General features: G+C 41.8%; 2 protein-coding genes across 5 annotated transcripts; one reads left to right on the forward strand and one right to left on the reverse strand.

Annotated features, from left to right (window-relative positions):
- Window positions 1–1,575: 1,575 nt before the first annotated feature.
- On the forward strand, window positions 1,576–10,114 carry LOC118387074 (ectonucleoside triphosphate diphosphohydrolase 5-like). The gene is made up of 13 exons (XM_035775211.2): window positions 1,576–2,055; window positions 2,322–2,401; window positions 2,522–2,665; window positions 2,804–2,879; window positions 3,375–3,410; window positions 4,641–4,729; window positions 4,965–5,044; window positions 5,173–5,234; window positions 5,540–5,641; window positions 6,014–6,157; window positions 7,089–7,145; window positions 9,706–9,821; window positions 9,988–10,114. Exons 1-13 carry the CDS (start codon window positions 1,803–1,805, stop codon window positions 10,069–10,071), a joined length of 1,323 nt encoding a protein of 440 aa, XP_035631104.1. The 5' UTR covers window positions 1,576–1,802; the 3' UTR covers window positions 10,072–10,114.
- On the reverse strand, window positions 9,919–22,662 carry LOC118387073 (zinc finger protein 410-like). 4 transcript variants are annotated; one of them, XM_035775208.2, is made up of 11 exons: window positions 22,421–22,662; window positions 20,961–21,012; window positions 20,687–20,819; window positions 20,296–20,481; window positions 18,964–19,185; window positions 18,488–18,650; window positions 18,228–18,409; window positions 17,522–17,611; window positions 16,823–16,942; window positions 16,460–16,579; window positions 9,919–11,367 (listed from the first exon to the last, which is right to left on the reverse strand). In XM_035775208.2, exons 2-11 carry the CDS (start codon window positions 20,991–20,993, stop codon window positions 11,267–11,269), a joined length of 1,350 nt encoding a protein of 449 aa, XP_035631101.1. In that variant the 5' UTR covers window positions 20,994–21,012; window positions 22,421–22,662; the 3' UTR covers window positions 9,919–11,266. The 4 variants fall into 4 exon arrangements, with proteins under 4 accessions (XP_035631101.1, XP_035631099.1, XP_035631100.1 ...); XM_035775206.1 differs by lacking the exon at window positions 22,421–22,662 and adding an exon at window positions 22,032–22,156; XM_035775207.2 differs by lacking the exon at window positions 22,421–22,662 and adding an exon at window positions 22,008–22,105.
- Window positions 22,663–24,435: the final 1,773 nt, after the last annotated feature.

Genomic DNA, 24,435 nt, shown 5'->3' on the forward strand with positions numbered 1-24,435 from the left:
ACAGAGCCATAAGGTCACTTGTGTGATCATAACATTGATGAAGTATGACAACCAGCTGTGAGTAGCTGTCGAGCTTGATAACAGCTGGATGTCAAAATGAATAATGACATCCTAAGTGAGTGAGCTAGATCGATATGTGTGTTTATGGATGGGACTACATGTGTTGCCCTAGAAGAAATGTCTACATTTTTTAAATGTACAATGACAGATTTTGTGGTTTCTTAGGAAGAAGTCACGGATTAGCTTGCTAGCAAGTTTGTCAATTGCAAGTCATGCAACGGCCTGGGTCAACTTCAGAAATTAGTTAAATAGCTATCAACTTTTGGACCCATTTGAATTAACCGAGGTAAAGACAGATTCAAGTTGGATATACAACAGATATTCGCCTGTAGTTTGCTTCAAGCTAACCCGATGGAAAAGACACACATTGCACACACTTATTTGTAGTCGATTTACATCTCGCACTATTTAAATGATTTTTTAAAGTTTTTGAATTTCAATAGCTCCTTGGTCATGTGACTTACTGTTGTTCACACAGCGGGCCTACACATTGCACACCCTTTAGTCTGTCCATTTTCATCTCAGACAATTTGACATGAATTTTCAATGTTTTTCAATGTTTCTAATTTCAATAGCTCCTTGGTGATGTGACCTACTGACCTCAAACAAGGTTCAGAATGTCCACTGACTACCCTTATATATTGCACACCCTTTAGTTTGTCCATTTTCATCTCACACGATTTTTCACAAAGTTTGTAAAAATTCTAATTTCAATGGCTATTTGGTCATGTGACCTATTGACCTCAAACTACTTTCAGAATGTCCACGGACTGGCGGAGACGAGCACCGCAAGGCATCCAGTGCGTTAACGCGACCGATCCCGGAGAAGCTGGCGAGAGCCCCGGGAGAGTTCTCTTTTATTTGTGACGGGTAGGGTGCCCTGGAATGGGTTCGCCCTGAGAGAGGGGCCGTTTTGGCCACGTCCGGTGACCTCTCCCTGGCCCTTGAAAATCTGGGGAGAGGGTGTAAATCTCATGCTGTGCCGTACCCATATCTACAGTAGGTCTCCAAGGTGAACAGCATGTTATAACAATGTAGGTAAGGGAAATTGTCAAAAAAGATCCTTAATTTCGGGATAAGGATTGGCTCTAAGGGCTGGGGTGCCAAGCGGGGCTGGGGAAGGAGTCGCTCCATCGCCATCCTCTCGCCACCATTGGAAGTTTGTTGTGCGGCCCATCTCGCGTGACTTTTATTTGAGTCAAGTATCTTTACTTTTACTCAAGTAAGACAATAGGGTACTTTTTTCACCACTGACAATTGGCTACAACATAGCTAATGAATATAACACAGATTTGGTGACACTCCTGGCTCAAAAGCGAATGTAGGAACCAGGGGGAGGGGGAGTACTGTACATTTGTCTAACATAATCCTGCTAATGGAAGTGTCAAGGTGGAAGTGTGCGCTTCATCCTCCAGAGGGCTCACTTCTGATTGGTGAATGGCTAGTTAGGGTGTGGTCAAAGGGCATATAACTCCATGTTATTGCTTTGGGGCTCTTCTGTTGGTTGTTGCTTCTAGTTGTATCTTCTATCCAGTTAAATCAGGACTCAGAAGCAGTGTCAATTAGGCTATCTAGCGTGCTGTTGGCTAAACTAAACTTTCCTCTACACAACTGCCTCAGTCTCCACTCTTCTATTAGTTGAGTTGACTAAGATACCCATTAGTCCATCAGGTTTAGCCTAATCTCTTGGCTTCATACCCATCAGAGGGACACTCATCTCCTGCTCCTTCGCCCGAGTGAAGATGTCTCTCCAGGCTCCGCTCCTACCTGCAGTGGGCCTGTCTCTGGTTCTGGTTGTGTTGGCTCTGACAGGGCTGTCCCATGCCCAGCTCCAGCCCAAGGCTTCTATCCTGGATTTCTCAGTCAGCCTGGGTAACCTCCTCCCCAGCCTCAGCCGTCCGGCCAACTCCAGCCGGATCTTCTACGGGGTAATGTTTGACGCTGGCAGCACTGGGACACGCATCCATGTCTACACCTTCATACAGAAAGACCCTGGTAAGTTATGTTAACATTCTGATGCTCCCAGATGTGTTACTGTATGCAATGTTGTGGTATTGAATTTCCCATTTATTAAACTAAATTAAATATGTTTATTATTAGATCCTAGTCAATGAACATTACACTAAATGCCCATCTTCATAAAACATCATTAATGTTTGCAAATTGTAGATTAAACGCTTATTGATTCGAGTGGATTTTGTCATTTCAACTGTATTTCTTTATCTGTTGACTAATGTTTCACTTGTATATTTTTCTGACAGAGGAGTTACCAGTGTTGGATAATGAGATGTTCCATTCCATCAAGCCTGGTCTGTCGGCATACGCAGACATGCCTGAAATGGTGAGTACAGCAGTGGTTGTAATTGTCGACGCAGAAAGTGATATTCCAATATCCCCAAAACACTTCAAATAGATTTTACTCAAATTCATCATCATCATCACAACCACATTATCTCGCCAGGGTGGGTACACAGTGAGGCAGCTTCTTAAGGTGGCAAAGAAGACTGTCCCGCAGCTGGATTGGAAGAGAACCCCACTGGTCCTGAAAGCTACAGCAGGATTCAGGCTGCTGCCCCCAGAGAAAGCCCAGGCTCTGCTGGAACAGGTACTGGCTAAGGCACTGCTAGGTCTGATACGGGGCTAGTGTACAGCACTATTAAATCAAGTATGGCACTGCCGAAGGTGTTGACACTACATTCACTCTTTCTGTTGTCTCTCTCCATCTTCCCACTCCACCCCTCAGGTGCATGACGTGTTTGATGAATCTCCCTTCTTCGTCCCAGACGACAGCGTCAGCATAATGGATGGTACAAATGAAGGTAACGTCTCGTCTCCCAATAACCCCCCAGTAAACCTCCAGTCAAACCTATTCATCAGCACTTCGGTTGCAGGCTTCAACAGTGCTCTCCTCCTGATAGCATCAGTCACTGTTCTCCTTCTACAGCTTGCTGTGCTCTTTCTTTTTCATTGTGTTGGTTTTCCTGAGGCTATTTTACTAAATTACTGTAGATTACCCTGATCTGTTATGATGACGCTGTTGGAAAAAGAGGGTTGTTGTCGTTAGAGGCCGTGTTGGTTACATCTCAAAAACGTGTAATTATGTGGTGAATGGATTTAGTGGCTTACCAAGCCTCGTGTCGTGTCATTGTGTAATTGATTTGTCAGCATTTTCACCACGTCTCTCAAATGAGAGCCCTCTCACAGATGTAAAACGAATGCTTATGCATGTCAAACAAGTTGTAAATTAAGTGCACTAAACTGCATTGTCAGATCAGTATTAACCCCACTTCAATTTAACTTTTTTGTTCTCATAGGAATTTTGGCGTGGGTTACTGTGAACTTTTTGACAGGTGAGACTTGTAACTTCTTGCCATAGCACATATTGTAATGCATTCTTGGTTATAATCAAATTATCTAAGGGTGTAGTGTTGGCCATATGTATATACACTACCGTTCAAAAGTTTGGGGCCACTTAGAAATGTCCTTGTTTTTGAAAGAAAAGCTCATTTTTTGTCCATTAAAATAACATCAAATTGATCAGAAATACAGTGTAGACATTGTTAATGTCGTAAATGACTATTGTAGCCGGAAATGGCTGAATTTTCGTGGAATATCTACATAGGCGCACAGAGGCCCATTATCAGCAACCATCACTCCTGTGATCCAATGTCATGTTGTGTCAGCTAATCCAAGTTTATCATTTAAAAAGGCTAATTGATCATTAGAAAACCCTTTTGAAATTATGTTAGCACAGCTGAAAACGGTTGTGCTGATTTAAAGAAACAATAATAATCAATAACAATAATAATCCTTCTTTAGACTAGTTGAGATACTCAACTAGTCTAAAGAAGGACAGTTGTATTGTATTTAATCAGCACAACCGTTTTCAGCTGTGTTAACATAATTTCAAAAGGGTTTTCTAATGATCAATTAGCCTTTTTAAATGATAAACTTGGATTAGCTAACACAACGTGACATTGGATCACAGGAGTGATGGTTGCTGATAATGGGCCTCTGTACGCCTATGTAGATATTCCACGAAGAATCTGCCGTTTCCGGCTACAATAGTCATTTACAACATTAACAATATCTACACTGTATTTCTGCTCAATTTGACGTTATTTTTATGGACAAAAAATGCGCTTTTCTTTCAAAAAACAAGGACATTTCAAAAAACAAGGACATTGTGTATACTAAGTGACCCACAAACACACACACACACACACACACACACACACACACACACACACATACACACACACACACACACACACACACACACACACACACACACACTCACTCAAAGACATCTGAAATGGCAATGGCATTTTTTCTTCTTCTCATAAACCCTGGCTCTCCAGAAGATAACCTCAATTTGTATAGCCAGAGTCGATATTGAGCAGGGTTTTATTCCTGAAAGGGACTCCTATCATCTTTCTCAGATCTCTATAGAGTGTTTCACACCTCTGGATACAGATCCTGGGCTGTACCAAATCACAAGTGTGACTGATTCCTATCTCACCGTCTTCAAAGGGAACTTGTCAATAAAGTTGATTCAAATGGGAATATTTTTTTTTTAGGTCACCTGTATGCTGAGACCAGGAACACAGTGGGGATTCTAGATCTGGGGGGTGGATCAACTCAAATCACTTTCCTACCCAAATCCAAGGTTAGGGTTAATTTGTACAACCTGATTTATTTTCAATATTGTGCTTCTACACTATGTTGATAGTGTTTATATTTGAATATGAATAATAAAATAATATATGCCATTTATCCAATGCGACTTAGTCATGCATGCATACATTTCATTTGCCAGGCACAAGATCAGTTAGACATACATGTATTTAATTTTTTCTGGAATGTTAATTACATTTGTTCACATTTTTATTTTTCCTGTGCAGAAAACCATTGTAAGTTCTCCTGCTGACTACATTGCCAGATTTGACATGTTCAACTCTACATATGAACTGTACACTCACAGGTAAACATTCTATATCCACTGATGCAGAAAGTATAAACAGTCACAAGTAATTGTTCTATACAACAAACCCGTAATAGTTTGTAAAAGTACTATCCAAATAACTATTAATTGATTGATTTGATTGACAGCTATCTGGGTAATGGACTGATGGCAGCCAGACTGGCAGCCCTAGGAGCACTGGGGGCAGAAGGTGATGGCTCGATATACTTCGATAGAAATTTAAAGGCAGTGTTCCCGCGTTAGCGGACACTGCGTTCACACACAGTAAACGCTGGGTATGTCGGCTCAATCGGAAATTACCTTTAAATTTCAATTGCGCTATAACGCTGAACTTCAGCAATACAGATTGAATCGACCCCTAACATTCATTTACATATCATCATCAGCATGTTAGAATCCCCAATTCACACACAATATAGGTTTTAGAACATGCTTTTTACTTTTCTGTTATTCATAGACCCCCATTCATCATTATTTTGTTACTTTACGCTACAGGGTTGGAGTGGAGAGTGTTCAAAAGCGCCTGTCTGCCCAAGAAGTTCAGAGAGGAGTGGAGCTTTGGAGGACTCACCTACACAGTCAGCGGGATCCCTGATGGTGAGAGTCAACCAACTCACTGGATCTGCTAGAACTGCCATCAAATATGTACTGTAGTCGAACAACCTTAATAATAATATATCTGCCCTTTAGCAGACGCTTTTATCCAAAGCGACTTAGTCATGCGTGCATACATTTTACGTATGGTGTGTGTAAAATGTACCTTGGAACAGTTATTTTGGTGGCAACACAACACGTAGCATGCTGAACTTGGTACCTCTCAAAGTGTCTTACTATGCAGGGTACTAGGGTTTACCTGGGGTTTCTGTAAAGCAGTCTGTTACAAATATGTATGAAAGTGCTATACAACTACATTGCATTGATTAAAAAACTTGAGCTCATAACAGTATCCTGTTTCGGTCCGTGTCCCAGGTTATGCAGGATACAAGCTGTGTTACCAGGAGGTGTTGAATGTAGTAAAGGGAATAGTTCATCAGCCCTATGAGTTGAAAGACACCAGTGTGTTCTATGCTTTCTCCTACTACTTTGACAGAGCCGTGGACGCAGGCCTTATTGGTGAGAACACACACACACAACTTCTACTACATCCAAGCAGTGGACGCATTTGTAGCCCTGTTTATACCTGGTTCCGACATTCGTCCTTTGTCCTGATCTTGTCCACACAATTTTAGACAGGTGTAGACGATTAAGACACATTGTGATCAGACCTTCCTGACCACCTCCGGAGGTAGTGAGGGGCTCTATGATTGTTATAATTGCACTGTCTCTACATAGGTAAAGAAAGGTTGCCACATTCGGGAGAATGTCAGAAGAGCCCTGTAGGGTATATATTTTATCTTCTCCAATTTACTAAAGTGTAGAAAGATGGGGACAGTGAAACTATTTAAATCATAATTATCCCGCCCTCTACAAACATTGACACGTTATACCATTGATTTATGACATCAATGTGTGTCTTAAAATAAATAAGTCATATTTTCAAATATCTGTAAAATAATTTTCATACAGAGCGGACCCAGATATCTAGTCACAATGCTGACACAGTGGACGGATAAGAGACCCATTTTACTACCATGTGTAGATGCAATGGCTTCAATGTGGGAACAATTGGAATGTGGATAAGATCAGGACAAATGATGCATGTTAGAACCAGGTATAAAAGGGGTTAGTGAGAGGACACACACACACAGTTAGTATAATGACTCCTAGAAGGAGATTCATTCCCCTCCTCCCTCGACAGGGAACAATGACTAATTTCTGAAGTAACTGACTCAGACTCAGTGGTGTGATGAGTTCTAGGCTGTTATTAGAGTGGTGTCCGTGGTCGTCGACTCGTCAGTGAGTAACATGATGAGAAAGGTTGCAGGCCCTATTAGTATGATGGAGATGTACTGTGTAGCCCTGCTCTCATTGTAATGAATGATACAGTGTAATGACAGTGTTTCTGAAGGAAAGATTAACGACCCCCGTCTTTCCACTCTTTCAGATGGGACCCAAGGAGGAATGCTGGAGGTCAGAGACTTTAAGAAGGGAGCTAAAGAGGGTGAGAACGAGTTAAGTCTGATGAGTAATGATATGCATAGCCAGAGATGGGCAAAAATGACAAAATATCATAAGGATCGATGTATCAAAATAAACAACCAAATACTTATATTTTGAAATGAAAATAAAATACATGTACAGTTGAAGTCGGGAGTTTACATACACATCAGCCAAATACATTTAACCTCAGTTTTTCACAATTATTGTAAGTAAAAATTCCCTGTCTTAGGTCAGTTAGGATTTCCACTTTATTTTAAGAATGTAAAATGTCAGAATAATAGTAGAGAATTATTTATTTCAGCTTTTATTTTTTATCACATTCCCAGTGGGTCAGAAGTTTAGACACTCAATTAGTATTTGGTAGCATTGCCTGTAAATTGTTTAACTTGGGTCAAATGTTTGGGTAGCTTTCCTCAAGCTTCCCACAATAAGTTGGGTGAATTTCGGCTCATTCCTCCTGACAGCTGGCTGGTTTGCCACAACTTTGGAAGTATGCTTGGGGTCGGTGTCCATTTGGAAGATCCATTTGCAACCAAGCTTTAACTTCCTGACTGATGTCTTGAGATGTGGCTTCAATATATCCACAATTTTCCCTGCTCATAATGCCATCTATTTTGTGAAGTGCACCAGTCCCTCCTGCAGAAAAGCACCCCCACAACATGATGCTGCCACCCCCGTGCATCACGGTTGGGATGGTGTCCTTCGGCTTGCAAGCCTCCCCCTTTTTCCTCCAAACATAACGATGTTGATTATGGAAAAAGTTATATTTTTGTTTCATCAGACCAGAGGACATTTCCCCAAAAAGTACAATCTTTGTCCCCATGTGCAGTTGCAAACCGGTCTGGCTTTTTTGGAGCAGTGGCTTCTTCCTGGCTGAACGGCCTTTAGGTTATGTCAATATAGGACTCATTTTACTGTGGCTACAGATACTTTTGTACCTGTTTCCTCCAGCATCTTCACAAGGTCCTTTCCTGTTGTTCTGGGATTGATTTGCACATTTCGCACCAAAGTACGTTCATCTCTAGGAGACCGAACACATCTCCTTCCTGAGCGGTATGACGGCTGCGTGGTCCCATGGTGTTTAAACTTGCGTACTATTGTTTGTACAGATGAACGTGGTACTTTCAGGCATTTGGAAATTACTCCCAAGGATAAACCGGACTTGTGGAGGTATACCATTTTTTTTCCTGAGGTCTTGGCTTATTTCTTTGGATTTTCCCACGATGTCAAGCAAAGAGCCACTGAGTTAGAAGGTAGGTCTTGAAATACATCCACAGACACACCTCCAATTGACTCATTGATGTCAATTAGCCTTTCAGAAGCTTCTAATGCCATGACATCATTTTCTGGAATTTTCCAAGCTGTTTAAAGGCACAGTCAACCTAGTGTATGTAAACCTCTGACCCACTGGCATTGTGAAACAGTGATTTATAAGTGAAATAATCTTGTCTGTAAACAATTGTTGGAAAAATGACCTGTGTCATGCACAAAGTAGATGTCCTAACCGACTTGCCAAAACTATAGTTTGTTAATAAGAAATTTGTGGAGTGGTTGAAAAACAAGTTTTAATGACTCCAACCTAAGTGTATGTAAACTCCCAACTTCAACTCTATTTTGTATTTTAAAATACATAAATGCATTTGCAAGTAGCCAGCCTGAACAGCAACATTCTCAGTAACATTTTATTTTATCTACCTTAGTTGAGTGCCCTGACTGTAAGTTACTCTGGATAAGTGTCTGCTAAATGACCAAAATGTAAATGCAAAAAAATTAGTAACATACCAAAATGAACTGCTTAGCACACTGTGTATTATTATTGGCCTTGTTTCATGCCGCATATCATTAGAATAATACTCTGCATGCTTTGCAATTGTTCATTTTTACATATACAATTCCATTGGGTTAATTTAGACAGACTCCTGATGCCAACTCCAGGTGAAAGGTAGCAACAAAATGCCGTTATGAAAAATGGGATAGAAAAGTATTTTATATTTTGAAAATACAAATGACAGCTCTTGAAAGTATTTTGTTACATAGCACATTGGAGTACAATTCAGCCCAATGTAATACAAATGTCAAAATACTCAGAAGTAATTGAAATACATATTTCAAATATATGTAATAGAAATACTGTCCATAGGAATGGATTTATCATTACTGTGTTGTGCAGGGTTCCCTAACTTGGCCCCCCAGGATTTCTGAGCAAAAAATAATTCAAAAACACAATGCACGCATCGCAATCTGGCAGATGAATCCCAGCTGTGTGAATTGCCTCCCATTGAAATGAATGGACTTCTGGTAGAACGCATACATACATACTTGTGGGCACAAGGCTTAGGCCTTGTATAATGCCGGGAGCCACCTGTGGATTTGTCTGCTCAAACACGGTTTCCTTCCCACACCATCAAAACAACAGCTATGCAGGTGTTGGCTAGTGCAGCTCTGATAGCACAGTAAGGGATAGATTCTATGCTTGAGAAGTCTTAATGGCTTACGGGAGTCACCTCTCCTCATTTCCCTTTACTGCACTGATCTGGCAATGGATTTGTTTCTTATTCCAGTGTGTAACAAGATGTCTAAGTACCGTCCTGTCAGCCCCTTCTTGTGTATGGACATGACCTACATCACCTGTCTGCTCAAAGATGGCTTTGGCTTCAAAGAGAACACTGTACTGCAGGTGAGACCGCCAAGTCATAATGGAATAGTCCTTTTGGCAATTCAGTAACGCTAAACCACACTTTTAAAGCTAGCAACAAAGAAATGGTCAGACAAGATCTGTTAGACATTTTTACTTAAATAAATACAAAAAGGCATGAGTGATTTGGTGTGTCTCCTTTCTCCAGCTGACTAAGAAGGTGAACAATATTGAGACAAGCTGGGCGTTAGGTGCCACGTTCAAACACTTCCAGAACCTAAAGATCCACTGAGAGACATAAGCCACAGGGTTGGGTGGGCAGGTGGGATCAGTGGTTTACATGGTGCTCAACAAGAAATGGACTGAGGAATACTTGTTTTAAACTGATAAGCCTTTGTGTCTTGTGAAATGTAATGTTTTAAAGATATGCCATATTTGCATTTTACATTTGAGATGACATTACAATTGTTACAACTATTTTGTTACCCAACACACAACTGGTACTATAGTCCAGTAGGTCTGTTGTTTTCATGTGACTGGCTGCTATACTGTAGCCTTGTATTATATACACGTCTCTATTAAAGCACTGGGGGCTGAAACTCAACAGTTTTGTTACTGTACAAATCTGGATATTTTGATTTCAATAAAAAAAATAGAAGCTGGTATGTGTGTGTGTGTAGAGTGTGCCATTGTTCTATGTGCAGCTGTGCCTTCATTCCAATAGCAGCTTGTGAGTTTGAAACAGTTTCCTTAATGATTGGGGACTGAGTACATTTCCAAATAGTTTTATGTCAGCTATTGAGCATTGCAGAAGTTCAGCTCCATAGTGCGATTGAAATGATCATTTCTGATTGAGCCGACATATGCAGCGTTCACCGTGAACGAAGTCTCAATGTGGAAACATTGCCTTGAATTTAAAATCGTGCTTTAGTGCTAAACTTCAACGATAGGAATTGATGCGAGCTCTTGATTAATATGAATTAAGCTAAAAAGCATCAGCCTTAATATTGTTTAGCAAAAGAAAGATCACTGCATTTTAGCCTTATCTGCACCCAGGCAAGCTTACAGAGTTGATTTAGTATGTTGTTTAACAATGACAAACACATTGTTAATTAATAAAACATATGTATACCTGTCTTTATTTCTTTGGAAAGTCACCTGATAATTCCTTATATTTATAAACTACAGAAAAAGTTGTCTGTACAAGTTCTAGAACATTTTACACTGTCTTCTCATAAAACCCTCAGCAGCTAATTACATATCTACAGGGCTAAATCTGATCTTTCTTTCCCCACTAAATGGTCTTTTGACCAATCACATAATTTCAGATCTTATCTGATTGGTCAAGACTAATTAGTGAAAAAAAATATCAGAATTGGGCTGCCTGTCTTAAAGCAGCCACGGTGAGGGATGCAGAGAGTACATGTAGAATTCTGCCTCAAATTACTTTCCTGAAGTGTGAACAGAGATTTGCACAACAGCCTTGACTACAGCAAAGCCACCACATCCTCTGCGTACGTGTGGCTTGTCGTTGTCATGGTGACCATGTCATGGGGTTGAGAGAGAACGACCACGGAGTCTGCCGAGCCTAAAACGAAGGGAAGAAGAAATTAGTTAGTTAGAAGACACAGGGGGGTAATTAAATAACATGGCCATAGTTAGGCTATATATCCCCCTGTGGTTTTGGACGATGCCCTTGGTTTGAGTCCTGAAAAATATAACACCATCGCTAACTGTTAAAGGGATCTGGCAAATAAACAGTTTTTATACTTACGCAGAGTCAGACGAGCACATGGATACAATTTGTATGTCTCTGCATCCAGTACGAAGGAAGTTCAGTTCTACACAGCTAATGGTAGACTTCCAGTCATAGCTCTAATGCTAGTTATTATTAGCGCGCAAGCTAACTTACATCATACTAGACAAACATATAAATGGTATCCACGAGTTCATCTAAATCCACGTAGGTGGAAAAAACAGATTTCCAGAATCTGGCACTATCCCTTTAAAAAAAATGTATTTCAGTTACAGTAAACAATGCTTGAAATACACTACATTGCACATGTGGTTTTATACATTCGATATACCATGGGATCATGCTTTTTGATGAGGTAGGAATATATACGCCCATACGAAAATAAACTTAAACATGGCTTGTCTTCAAAACAAAGTGTTTAATATTAGCCTGTTTTATTATAATTTTTCTAAGGTAGATCAATTAAATACAAAGGTTAGGTAGGCAGTTTACTGTAGAGGGAAATTGCAATGTCTCTACATAGGTGAAGAAAGGTTACCACGGTTGGTAGAATTTGTCAGGAGAACCCCATAGGGTATACCCTATCTTCTGAAATGTAAGATCTCTTTAATCCACACAAAATCAGAAGGAGAGGGCGACTTCCACATAAGTAAATTCAACCTTCTTGCCAAACTCACAAAGGCTACACAGTTAGATATGTATTTTGGTAGTCTTATAGTATCAAGTAATACCCCAAATAATGTTATGGAAGTAGGAGCAAAATGCACCTGTAATAGTTTAGATATGGTATCAAATATGACAGACCAATAGCTATGCAGAGGAGAAGAACAGGAACAAAACATATGTATTAATGAAGCAGGAGCTTGCCGACACCTGTCGCTGACAAGGTCCACATCAGGATTGATGTTTTAGAAAGCCTGATTTTTTTAAATGACATTTTTATTTCACCTTTAGTTAACCATGTAGGATAGTTGAGAACAAGTTCTCATTTACAACTGCGACCTGGCCAAGAATAAAGCAAAGCAGTTCGACACATACAACAACACAGAGTTACACATGGAATAAACAAACAGTCAATAATACAGTAGAAAAAAAATCTATATACAGTGTGTGCAAATGAGGTAAGATAAGGGAGGTAAAGGCAATAAATAGGCCATTGTGGCAAAGTAATTACAATATACCAATTAAACATTGGAGTGATTGACATGCAGAAGATGAATGTGCAAGTGGAGATACTGGGGTGCAAAGGAGCAAGGAAAATAAATAAATACAGTATGGGGATGAGGTAGTTGGGTGGGCTATATTACAGATGGGCTATGTACAGGTGCAGTGATCTGGAGATACTGGGGTGCAAAGGAGCAAGGAAAATAAATAAATACAGTATGGGGATGAGATAGTTGGGTGGGCTATATTACAGATGTGCTATGTACAGGTGCAGTGATCTGTGAGCTGCTCTGACAGCTGGTGCTTAAATCTAGTGAGGGAGATATGAGTCTCCAGCTTCAGTGATTTTTCCAGTTCATTCCAGTCAATAGCAGCAGAGAACTGGAGGAAAGTCTGCTAAAGGAGGAATTGGCTTTGGGGGTGACGAGTGAGATATACCTGCTGGAGCATGTGCTACGGGTGGGTGCTGCTATGGTGACCAGTAAGCTGAGATAAGGCGGGGCTTTACCTAGCAGAGACTTGTAGATGACCTGGAGCCAGTGGGTTTGGCGATGAGTATGACGCGAGGGCCAACCAACGAGCGAGTAACGGTCGCAATGATGGGTAGTATATGGGGCTTTGGTGACAAAACGAATGTCACTGTGATAGACGACCTCCGAATTTGTTGAGTAGCGTTGGAGGCTATTTTGTAAATTACATCGCCGAAGTCGAGGATCGGTAGGATGGTCAGTTTTACGAGGGTATGTTAGGCAGCATGAGTGAAGGATACTTTGTTCCCAAAGGAAATACCTAGGATAGGATAAAGTAATCCTTCTCACCCCCCTTAAAAGATTTAGATGCACTATTGTAAAGTGGCTGTTCCACTGGATGTCATAAGGTGAATGCACCAATTTGTAAGTCGCTCTGGATAAGAGCGTCTGCTAAATTACTTAAATGTAAATGTGAAATTCTAGATTTAATTTTGGATTGGATATGCTTCAGGCATATTGAGCAGGGCAAGAGGCTCTACAATGAAATAAAACAATAATCACTAAGCAGAACAGTAATGGACAAGGCATATTGACATTAGGGAGAGGCATGCGTAGCCAAGTAATCATAAGGGTCCAGTGAATGATTGGGCTGGCTGGAGACACGGCGATTCAGACAGCTAGCAGAACGGGGATAGCAAGCTAGCAGAAGGGCCTTAGAGGGACGTCGCCTCATCGTGCGGATCCGCCGATAGACCAGTCATGATGGATTAGTAGGGTTCCGTGTAGCAGAGGGGTCCAGTCCAATTCGCAAATGGATCTATTCGGCTAACAGTCCAATATGCTCTGGACAGCTAGCGGGCCGCGGCTAGCAGGCGGGCATTCAGGGGACGTCGCGACGAAGGGGCCCGTTGGAAGAAGAAAAAAAACATTGGGCAGATTACGTCGGTAGTCCAGTCGTGATGGATAAGCAGGGCTTCGTGTGGTAAAAGGGGCCCAGGCCGATTGGCAAAATAGATAGTGCCACGAGAAATTGGCCGGTGGACCTATTAGCTAACAGTCCGATATGCTCTAGACAGCTAGCGGGCCGCGGCTAGCAGATGGGCATTCAGAGGACGTCACGACGTAGGAGCCAGTTGAGTAACCCCCTCGAGCAGATAACGTCGGTAGTCCAGTCGTGAAGAATTGGCGGGGTTCCGTACCCCGTACCGGCAGTAAAAGGGGTCCAGGAGGGAGTGGCTGATGGGAGATGGGCCTAGCATGGGCTAGCTCCAGGTTAATTGGTGCTTGCTTCGGGACAAAGTTTAGTCCAGTGAGAGCGGTGTAGGATGTTGCATTGGATCAAACCATGTTTGGCACAAATAGAAGAGGAGTGGACAGAGTGCAGAATATCTTCCCTTGTGTCATCAGTAAACTCAAACTTTATGTTCCCATAAAGTTTTAATAGCTGCGAATGGAGGATTGTGAAGAGAGTAAATTTGATCATAGCTATAAGAAATAATACCTTTTATTGTTGGGGATGGTTTGAAAAATACATCACAAATGCGCCAAATACAACAGTGAAATGCTTGTTCACATAACCAACAAAGCAGTTAATAAAGAAAAATACCTAAAAAAATAAGAAATAAAGTAACAAATTATTAAAGAGCAGCAGTAAAATAGCAATAGTGAGGCTATATAAAGGGGGTACCAGTACAGAGTCAATGTGCGGGGCACCGGTTAGTAGAGGTAATTGAGGTGATATATACACATGTGGGTAGAGTTATTAATTAAAGTAACGTATGCATAGATAATAACAAGAGAGTAGCAGCAGTGTAAACGAAGAGAGGCAATGCAAGTAGTCTGGGTAGCAATTTGATTAGATGTTCAGTGGTCTCAGGGCTTTTCTAAGGTATGAAAAAGGTAGCCCCACTCCACTCTATCAAAAGCTTTCTCAGCATCTAGCGAGATTAGAATATCTGGGAGCTTTGAGATAGAAGGATTATACATAACATTAAAGAGTCATCTGATATGAGAAAGAATGTCTATTTGTTTTAAATAAAACCTGCTTGGTCAGAGGAAATAACAGATGGTAAGACTGACTCCAAATGCATAGCTAATAGTTTAGCCAAGAGCTTAACATCTACATTGAGCAGTGCGATTGGGCGATAGGACATGCAGGAGAGAGGGTCTTTATTCATTTTCAATATAATTGAAATGGAGGCCTGTTTTAAGGATAGAGGGAGAGAGACTGATTTAAAGGATTCAATAAACATTCATCAAGAGCGGGGCTAATTTATCCAGAAACTCTTATAAAATTATATTGGGTATCCATCTGGTCCAGGACATTTACCACCTTTAATTACAATCTTCCATGGTAATAGGTTCCTCCAATTGAAGCTTGGAGACTGAATCAATTGTTTCAAAACTAGTGTATGATTTTACTTGACCACTAATGTAGGCCTTAAAAGTCTCCCACAGAACAGATGCTGAAATGTTGGGGTGTTGTCATTAGCTATAAAAACATCACATCTGAGCAGTCAGGAAGTTAACAAAAAACTTTCAGACAGCAAGCGCGTATTAAAACTCAGTCCCACCACCAACTGGCTCAGTCCCACCACCAACTGGCTCAGTCCCACCACCAACTGGCTCAGTCCCACCACCAACTGGCTCAGTCCCACCACCAACTGGCTCAGTCCCAACACCAACTGGCTCAGTCCCAACACCAACTGGCTCAGTCCCAACACCAACTGATAGCTCTAAAGTCAGAGGGGCGTGATCAGATATGACAATGGAATTGTATGAGCGTACAGAGGAAAGAAGTCTGTTGTCCAAGAAGTACTCAATGCGGGTATAAGTGTGATGGACATGCCCTACTTGTTGGATTGAAAAAACGGCAGCTGTCGTACGGCAAACTCTTCAAGAAAAGTTTGGATCACCTTAGCAGACTTAGGCTTTGCTACGGCCTACTTTAGAAATCCTCCATTCAGCAATTCACTGCCATTATTACCGTTCGGAAGAGCAACGAGATATGAAACTATATCAACAATACTTAGTAAGGCGAAATTAAACAATGAATTAAACTATGCTCTAAATTAAATAAAGGTTGTTGCAGGAGCATCGGGAAATGTGTGGTACGTCATTCGTGTCCCCAGAAATCCCCACACTATCCCATTAAGAGTATTGGGATTGGACTGTGTTAAGCATTCAACGGTAAAGTCTACACCAGTTGATTAGGCGCATTTGACAAATACATGTGATTTATTGGGGTTTTGCATTTGTGAAACGTTTTGTATGACTGTGTGTGTGACTACCTTGTTCTCGCAGCATGGCGTGGTGTAGGTTCATGGGCTCCACCCCCGTAGTCATGGTGACCATAGTGTCGTCAGGTGACCCGTCAGCCTCCAGCAAACTGCTGTGTGTCAGAGCCTCGCCTGTCAATCACACAGAGGTGCCATACTGTTCATTACAGAGGTGTGTGTGTGTGTGTGTGTTATATCGAACATTCCAAATGGAATACAACGAGCCGGTTATACATAGACACACACAGGTAAACTCAAAGGCTACGGCTGAATTATATGTAGTGTGTTGGATTGGAATTGGAAGAAAAGCCTGCACGCCCTGTAATGCTTGTAACCAGGGTTGGTGACCATTGCCGTAATTTGTGTCTGTGCTACCTGTTTCTCTGCCCTCGTTTCCCAGCACCTCCTCTCCGTGTCTCTTCTTCATGTGGACGTTCCTGCTGCCGCTCTGAGAGAACGTCTTTCCACAGACACCACACTGGTGGGGTTTCTCTCCTAGAACACATTCATACACAGGGACACTTATCACTGTCTCCAATGGCACCATATTCCCTATAAAGTGCACTACTTTTGAGCACAAGGCCATTGGGCTGATAAAAAAATTTAAAAAAATAAAAGAGAGTGCACTATATAGGGAATAGGGTACCATTTGAGATGCAGCCAGTGACACAGACTGAAGCTAAAGTTATCTAACTGACTGTTACCACAATTACATTTTTGAACTGTGCTCGTGCACGGTAGGAACTCGACTTCCACATATTCAGTTGTTAAAATACCGCTAGTTAACAAAGCAACCGAGCTGTTGTCATTTCACTATGTATAGAATGAAAAGCTGAAACTGTGTTTAAATGCTAGTACAGGGGTGGGAAACCCGTTTCCTGGAGTGCCACAGGCACCACACCTGACCAACTGAGCTAATTGATCATTTCAGTGATTGCCTAAATTCAACACACCTGGTCTTCCAGGTCTGTTAAATCAAAAGTGCCTGCGGCCCTCCAGGACCAAGGTCGCCTACCCATATCCTAGTAGGTCAATGCAGATTTATGAACCTATCTGTGGGTGTGGTGTTCTCACCTGAGTGTACGAGCATGTGTTTGCGTAGACTGGAGTACTCTGCAAAGGAACGACCACAGCCACCTGCTTCACACAAGAAAGGCTTCTCACCTATAGACAACACACACACACCAATTAAAGATCACACGCTAGAAGGTACATATTAAGGCTTCTCACCTATAGACAACACACACACCAATTAAAGATCACACGCTAGAAGGTACATTAAGGCTTCTCACCTATAGACAACACACACACACCAATTAAAGATCACACGCTAGAAGGTACATATTAAGGCTTCTCACCTATAGACAACACACACACCAATTAAAGATCACACGCTAGACGGTACATATTAAGGCTTCTCACCTATAGACAACACACACACCAATTAAAGATCACACGCTAGAAGGTACATATTAAGGCTTCTCACCTATAGACAACACACACACCAATTAAAGATCACACGCTAGAAGGTACATATTAAGGCTTCTCAAATGTAGACAACACACATGAATCATAACACTTTATCACAGAACAAGCATTATAACACTCTCCTACACTAAGCACATATCTTTCCACAGCACTGAAAACAGCTGAAACATATGAAAGACATTCACTTTACTTCTATGCTGTACTACAGGATACAGAGCAGACTAAAACAGATGTCGCTCCGGTTTATGTGCTCTACTGCTGTGTACCTCTAAGTGTGTGTCACTGTCCCCACCTGTGTGTGTGCGTTTGTGGTTCTTGAGGTTTCCTGCGGTGGTGAACTTCTTGCCACAGTTCTTCTCCTTGCAGAAAAAAGGCTTGTCTCCGTTGTGAGTTCTCATGTGGACCTGAAGACGCTGCAGCACGTAGAAACTTTTCCCACAGCCCTCCGCCCCACACCGGAACATACGGTCGTTCCTGACACACAAACACACACACACACACATTAACATTTGAGGTGATATTTGAGTGTGTGTGTGTGTGTGGTGTGTGTACCTGTGTGTTTTGAGGTGGTATTTGAGGTGAGCAGGCCAAGTGAAGGTTCTATAGCAGCCCTCAAAGGAGCAGCGGAGGTTCTGTTTAGAAGAAAGCGTACGATTGGTCCTCGTCGGCTGCTCTCTCTTCACACCCTCCAACGGGAAGCTGGGCAGGTGGTCACCTAGGCAACAGAAACAGAGAGGGGATGTGATATCATAAACAGAAGTCTTCCTGTTATATAGTCAGTATCAACTAAATGTCACACCTGCTCTTCAGTCAGTGATCCGTTGGTGGCAATGAACTACCATTAGAGTCAATTTACACACCCCCATTAAAGCCAATTTACCCACCCCCATTAAAGTAAATTTACCCACACCCATTAAAGTCAATTTACACCCCCCCATTAAAGCCAATTTACCCACCCCCATTAAAGTCAATTTACCCACCCCCATTAAAGTCAATTTACCCACACCCATTAAAGTCAGTGACATTACTGTTACTGCCATTCCCAGCCCTGGCATCCTGGCTAGCCTTGGCATCTTTAGCCAGCTGTGCACGCGTTGCTGCGATGAGGCTGTCGTGTGCCAACTCCTGTACCCGCAGGTACCAGGGGGTAGTGCCATCCACACAACAGTCCCCAGACAAGATCACCTCCTCTTCCTCCTCCTCTGTCCCATCTGCTGAAAATATTAGTGGCTCAGAGGAGGCTACTAGGCCTGGAGAGAGAGGGAGAAAGGGAGGAGAGGGATGGAGAGAACGGGGGGAGAGACAGAAAATTAGAGGTGAAGGGAGAGGGAGACAAGGAGGGAGAGAGTTTGTCAGGGCATGATTAAGTGTCCTTGTCACATGTTATCTCAGCCCTAAAATGTAAAGAAAACAAGGTCATAAGACAATAAATGGGATAATTTGCCCGGCAGAGACAGAGTCTGCCACAGAGTGTGCAGAGGAGATGAGATGATAACCCTTGTCGTGTATTTGCAAAGCTGCTTTGTCACACCACAGTACAGATAACGGTTGAGTAAAGAATTCATTTCAATAAATATATTCACATTACAGCACAATAATCAGGCATGCCCTGAAGGAAGGGGGGCTGTCTGTGTAGAAATATAATTGATAGAACTGTTAAGTGTTACATACCAGTGCCTTCAGAAAGTATTCACACTCCATGACATTTTCTACATTTTGTTGTATTACAGGCTGAATTTAAAATGAATGAAAATGAGATTTTTGGTCACTGGCCTACACACAATACCCCATAATGTCAAAGTGAAATTATTTTTTACAAATGAATTAAGAAAAAAGAAACCTGCACACTGCTCTTGCTAGCATCACTGCTCTTTATTAAGCTGTATGTATCGGCCTCATGGCCTTCACCAGAGCTTTAAAAAAAATAAAGGCCTTGAGGCCAACACAAAGCTTATTAAAGAGCAGTGATACTAGCAAGTGCAGTGTGCAGGTTTCTTTTTCTCTCATGTTATTACACTGTTACCATGCACGTGCAACAAAGACACCTCAGATGTGCAAGTGCCTTTTGAATTTGTCTAATTAGCTGTAATCACTGCCAAAGGTGTGTCTACAAAGTATTGAGGGGTGTGAATAGTTATGTAAATGAGATAGCTTTCACCTGGATTCACCTGGTCAGTTTATGATCCCCTATTGATGTCACTTGTTAAATCCACTTCAATCAGTGTACTTTTTAACTGTGCATTGTTGGGAATGGGCTCGTAAGTAAGCAATTCACTGTAAAGTCTACACCTTTTGTATTCGGCGCATGGGACCAATAAAACTGTATTTAATATGGTTGCTTGGGCCCTGCGTCTCCGTACCTTTGGCGAGGTTGAGGAGGACGTAGGAGCTGCTCTCTGACCGCTGCAGGTCATGGAGGACAGGAGATGGGCTGGGGGGGGTGTGAGGGCTGCGGGGATGGGGTTGCACCTCCATGGGGCTCTGCTCTGCTCCCCCAAACTCTGACAGGGACAGAGACCTCGCTGACACATGGCTGAGACCACCCTCTGGGGAACCAATCACAGATTACATTAGTGGAGTAATTAGTTGGCTAGAGAACCAATGAGAGAGTAGGTTCTAAGAGAGATTTAGTCCAAGAGAGATTTAGTCCAAGTAGCAATATATAATCTGAAAAACACAAGGTTATTGTATGGCAGATTGTCTATGATGATTTCCAGTCATTGTCTGTGATGATTGCTGGATCTGTATGACCTGTCAGGGCCAGCTGTGTGCACAGGGAGCTATCTGCAGGGGCCAGCAGAGGAAGGCAGGTGTGTTTGGGATCAGAGTCCTCCAGACTCTGCCCCAGAGGGATGGAAGCGTTCTGGACAAACTGAACCAGCAGCTGCAGAAGCAGAGGAGAGGAAGCAAGATAATTCATCAAACAGTTCTGTAGCTAAGGGTGGATCTGTATGTGCAAATGGAAGACCACAAATACATACTACTATGTATTAGTGTCGGCAGGTGAACAATGTGGAGCGTTTACCTCGGGTTTGGAGTCAAGCTCATCTGAAAGCATGGATTACGCCTTGAGAGATCTGTAGGGATGAATCACACTTTCCATTACTGAGCAAAATTATCTGTTAACTGAGATATCCTATTAGAGTGGGGGTGAGAATAATCTCAGCATCCTGTGCTTCCCATTCATTAAGTCATAGTCAACCTAAATGGACTAGCTAACTGTATAACTTGTTGAAACTAGCAACCAACATTTCAACAAAACAATAAGTGCATACTAGATACGAAGTTTATTAATTAACAACTGAGCTGTTAGCCCGTTAGCTCAGTGTTAATCACGCAACAAGCTTCGCATAGTTGCAGGTATCTCTGTAAATTACCGAGTTAGCTGGCTAACTTGTACAGCCTCTAGCTATGTTTAAATGTTTAACTAATGCAACATCAATAAAGATGGCCGCCTAGCTAGCAAGACAACACCACTGTTCTGTCCAAAAAGGGTGGGTATAATGTGTTACAAAACGTCGTCAATAAAAAGGTTGCCAACAAACAACGCATACAAAGTTTTATAGCGGCATAATAAGATACCAGGTAACCGTAGGGAGTGGGCTATTTAATTACGTTTTTCACTAAACACGTTTATTCCGAAGAATGTCTGTCCTCACTCTGGTAGCTTATGGACAAACATTAAGAGTGAGTTGATTGATGCCTGTTCGGCAGCTAGTTACCTCGGTGAATTAATCATGCTACTTTGTAACAGTTGTTTGTTGGCTACCTTGTACTTTACAAAGTTTTGGGAACAGATTCCTGTTGAAACGTTGCACAAATTATACCCCTACAAAAATGAACAAACGTCACCAGCTACAACAGAGTACCTTGTTACTGCATTCACTCCCATCTCAGCTAAAAAGGTCGATTGAAAACTGTGGCTAGTTTAGATAGCAGGCGAGTTTGTTGTTAGCGTTTGATTTGTTGCCGTTAATACATGTTAGCTTCTTATGCCAAAACAAAGCTTCTCAACAGTCAGTATATGTCACACATATACACTTTAATCAAACTACTAAGATAAATTACTTACGAAATATTAATTTATACGCTTTACCTTGTTTTCTTATTTGTACATAGAAATTTGGTAGACCCCAGTTCTACGGGACTACTTGAGGGACAAAACGAGTACTTCCGGGTTTCGTTGCTAAAATATAAACGCAAAACCTTTTGATTACTGACATCTGCTGGTTCTTTGTGGTAACATCAGCTGTTATAAATATTGTTGCTACCATACTCTCCCTTCGTCAGTAGGGGTCGGTATAATTATCAATTTCCAGAGAAAAGTACGTGCTAAATGTGTTCGTCTGCTTTCTATTTTACTCTTTTTGCATCGCAGTAGAAATGCACCGAGAAATGCATTATTTCTAACCAAATACAACTAAATCAATAAAAAAAGATTAGGTTTCGATTTCTTGCTACGGCTGCACTGCAGCGGCTACTCACAGGCGCTATCCCACTACTGGATGGCACGGGGGTTTTGACCTGCTTCGTTTCCGACCTGGGCCGGTGCACCCCTCCTTAAGCGACCTGGTGGCCCCGGGCTCCCCCAGGAGCACCATATCGATACCGAACTTAGTGTGGACACCCGCTCGACATAGCACGCTACAGCCCAGAGCTCCTCAGCTCACTCGATCCGCCAACCTCAGCCTCCCAGTGACTTGGATTACAGGCACGCGCCAACGCGCCCGGCGAGAAATTCAGCTGCAGAAACAGATTATAAAGGGCATGTGGCCTCATTTCGTATGAAGTTTGGGCTACAAGTCCTTTTATTTGCAATGTCAATGGGAACAACTAAAAAGAGATGCTGACTAGCTAGTAAGAAATAAAGAAATAAAATAAAGTGGAGCCTACAGGAAAAAACACACTTGTGACAATGAGTTTGAAATGTATTTTTTTTAAACATTCTTTTAGAAAAAGCAGTGTGCTCATTTTAATTCTGCTTAGGCAGACTCTGATCCTGGCAACCTCAACCTTCCTTTCTCTCACCAGACACTTCTGATCTCCAACACAATGGGTACCCCTACAGTTAACAAGCACAACTCTTTCCACCGATACTACACATTCCTCTGTCTCATGCCCTCCTGCACATCTTGGAATCTCCCTCCCTCTTTAGATCTGTCTCTGGTGTGCACGATAAGACTGAGAAAGAAAATGTGATATTTTAACATGTAGAGAACAGTCAGACCCTAAACTCAGTCTCTCTGCTCTGTTGTTATGTTCTTCCTTTTTCACCCTCCGTAGACCAACTTCATCAAAAGAAAGATTTTATAGATCCATGTAGTTGAGGAGCGGTCTGGATAAACCACATTGGTACATGGCAGACTGATGTCATCTCCCACTCTGGAGAACAAAGTGTGTCTCCACTGACACCTGGACAGACAAAATATGTCTCTCAGAAAATGTGTGATTTGGACTCCTGCCCTGCCCACCTGAGTCTTTTTTCAGCCATCTATTTCCTGTGTTTGAGGGTTGCAAAATCTCAATGGATTGATTGCTTTCATTTTACTCATGGGACTCTTTCATACTCTTGCTAGTGTCTGTTCCGTTTTCCCGTTAACATTACACAGAAAATGTGTAATGACCTGTCAAACACACCCCGGTAATGGCTTAAATGAGCTCAGTGGGATACTTGAATCTATAACAGGGATAGGCAGCTATCGGCCTGCTTGAAGGCCCACGGATAAAATAAAAATACATTTGGAGGGGACTCAGTCGGGGTCTCAACTTACTGTTGTTAGAATGAGTTAGAATAGTAGAATACACAAGGTGCCATTTCAAAATTTGGTTGTGCATCAGCAGTTTTTCTCTTGTTATGTCAGTCACTGATAGTCAGTCAATTAGCCCATATCAGCAAACATTATTTTAGATTGTTAAATTAGTTTAGCAGCCAGCTATTGTAAACTTGTTATCATGGTAGAATTACAGGCTGGTGGCCCCCATTGATTTTGTTAGTCAGTCTCACTTAGATATCATATCGGGTATGGATGTGGGTACGCAGACCCGCAAGCAACTGCAGCCACTCAGGATGAGTTCCGATTTTTGTGGCCCCCACCCCCATCAACGTTCCCATCTCTGATCTATAAGAACACTGAAGCTTCGTCTGGGATTTAACGCACCGTCTCGACACTTACTTTGATGGGTGTTTTTTTTTTTGTGAAACTGAAAAAAGTTATAATTTAATACAGTTAAAATGTTTACAAATTAGACGAGCTGAAATGAAAGCAACATCCAAAAATGAATACTTGGATTATAGTGATATGATATTATGTCTGATCTCGCAAAAGTATGTTTAGACAGATGTAATCTAGGGCCAAGCCAGTTGATTTTTAATCCAGCTATTGACACACTTGTTGAATTATGCAAGGCAACGTGACAACAACAGTAATTAATGAGGCAGTCTAGACAGCACAGGTGAGTGCAGGTAGAGTAGATAGAACAGGTGAGTGCAGGTAGAGTAG

This window comes from Oncorhynchus keta, chromosome 8 (assembly GCF_023373465.1).
Source record: "Oncorhynchus keta strain PuntledgeMale-10-30-2019 chromosome 8, Oket_V2, whole genome shotgun sequence".
Taxonomy (NCBI): domain Eukaryota; kingdom Metazoa; phylum Chordata; class Actinopteri; order Salmoniformes; family Salmonidae; genus Oncorhynchus; species Oncorhynchus keta.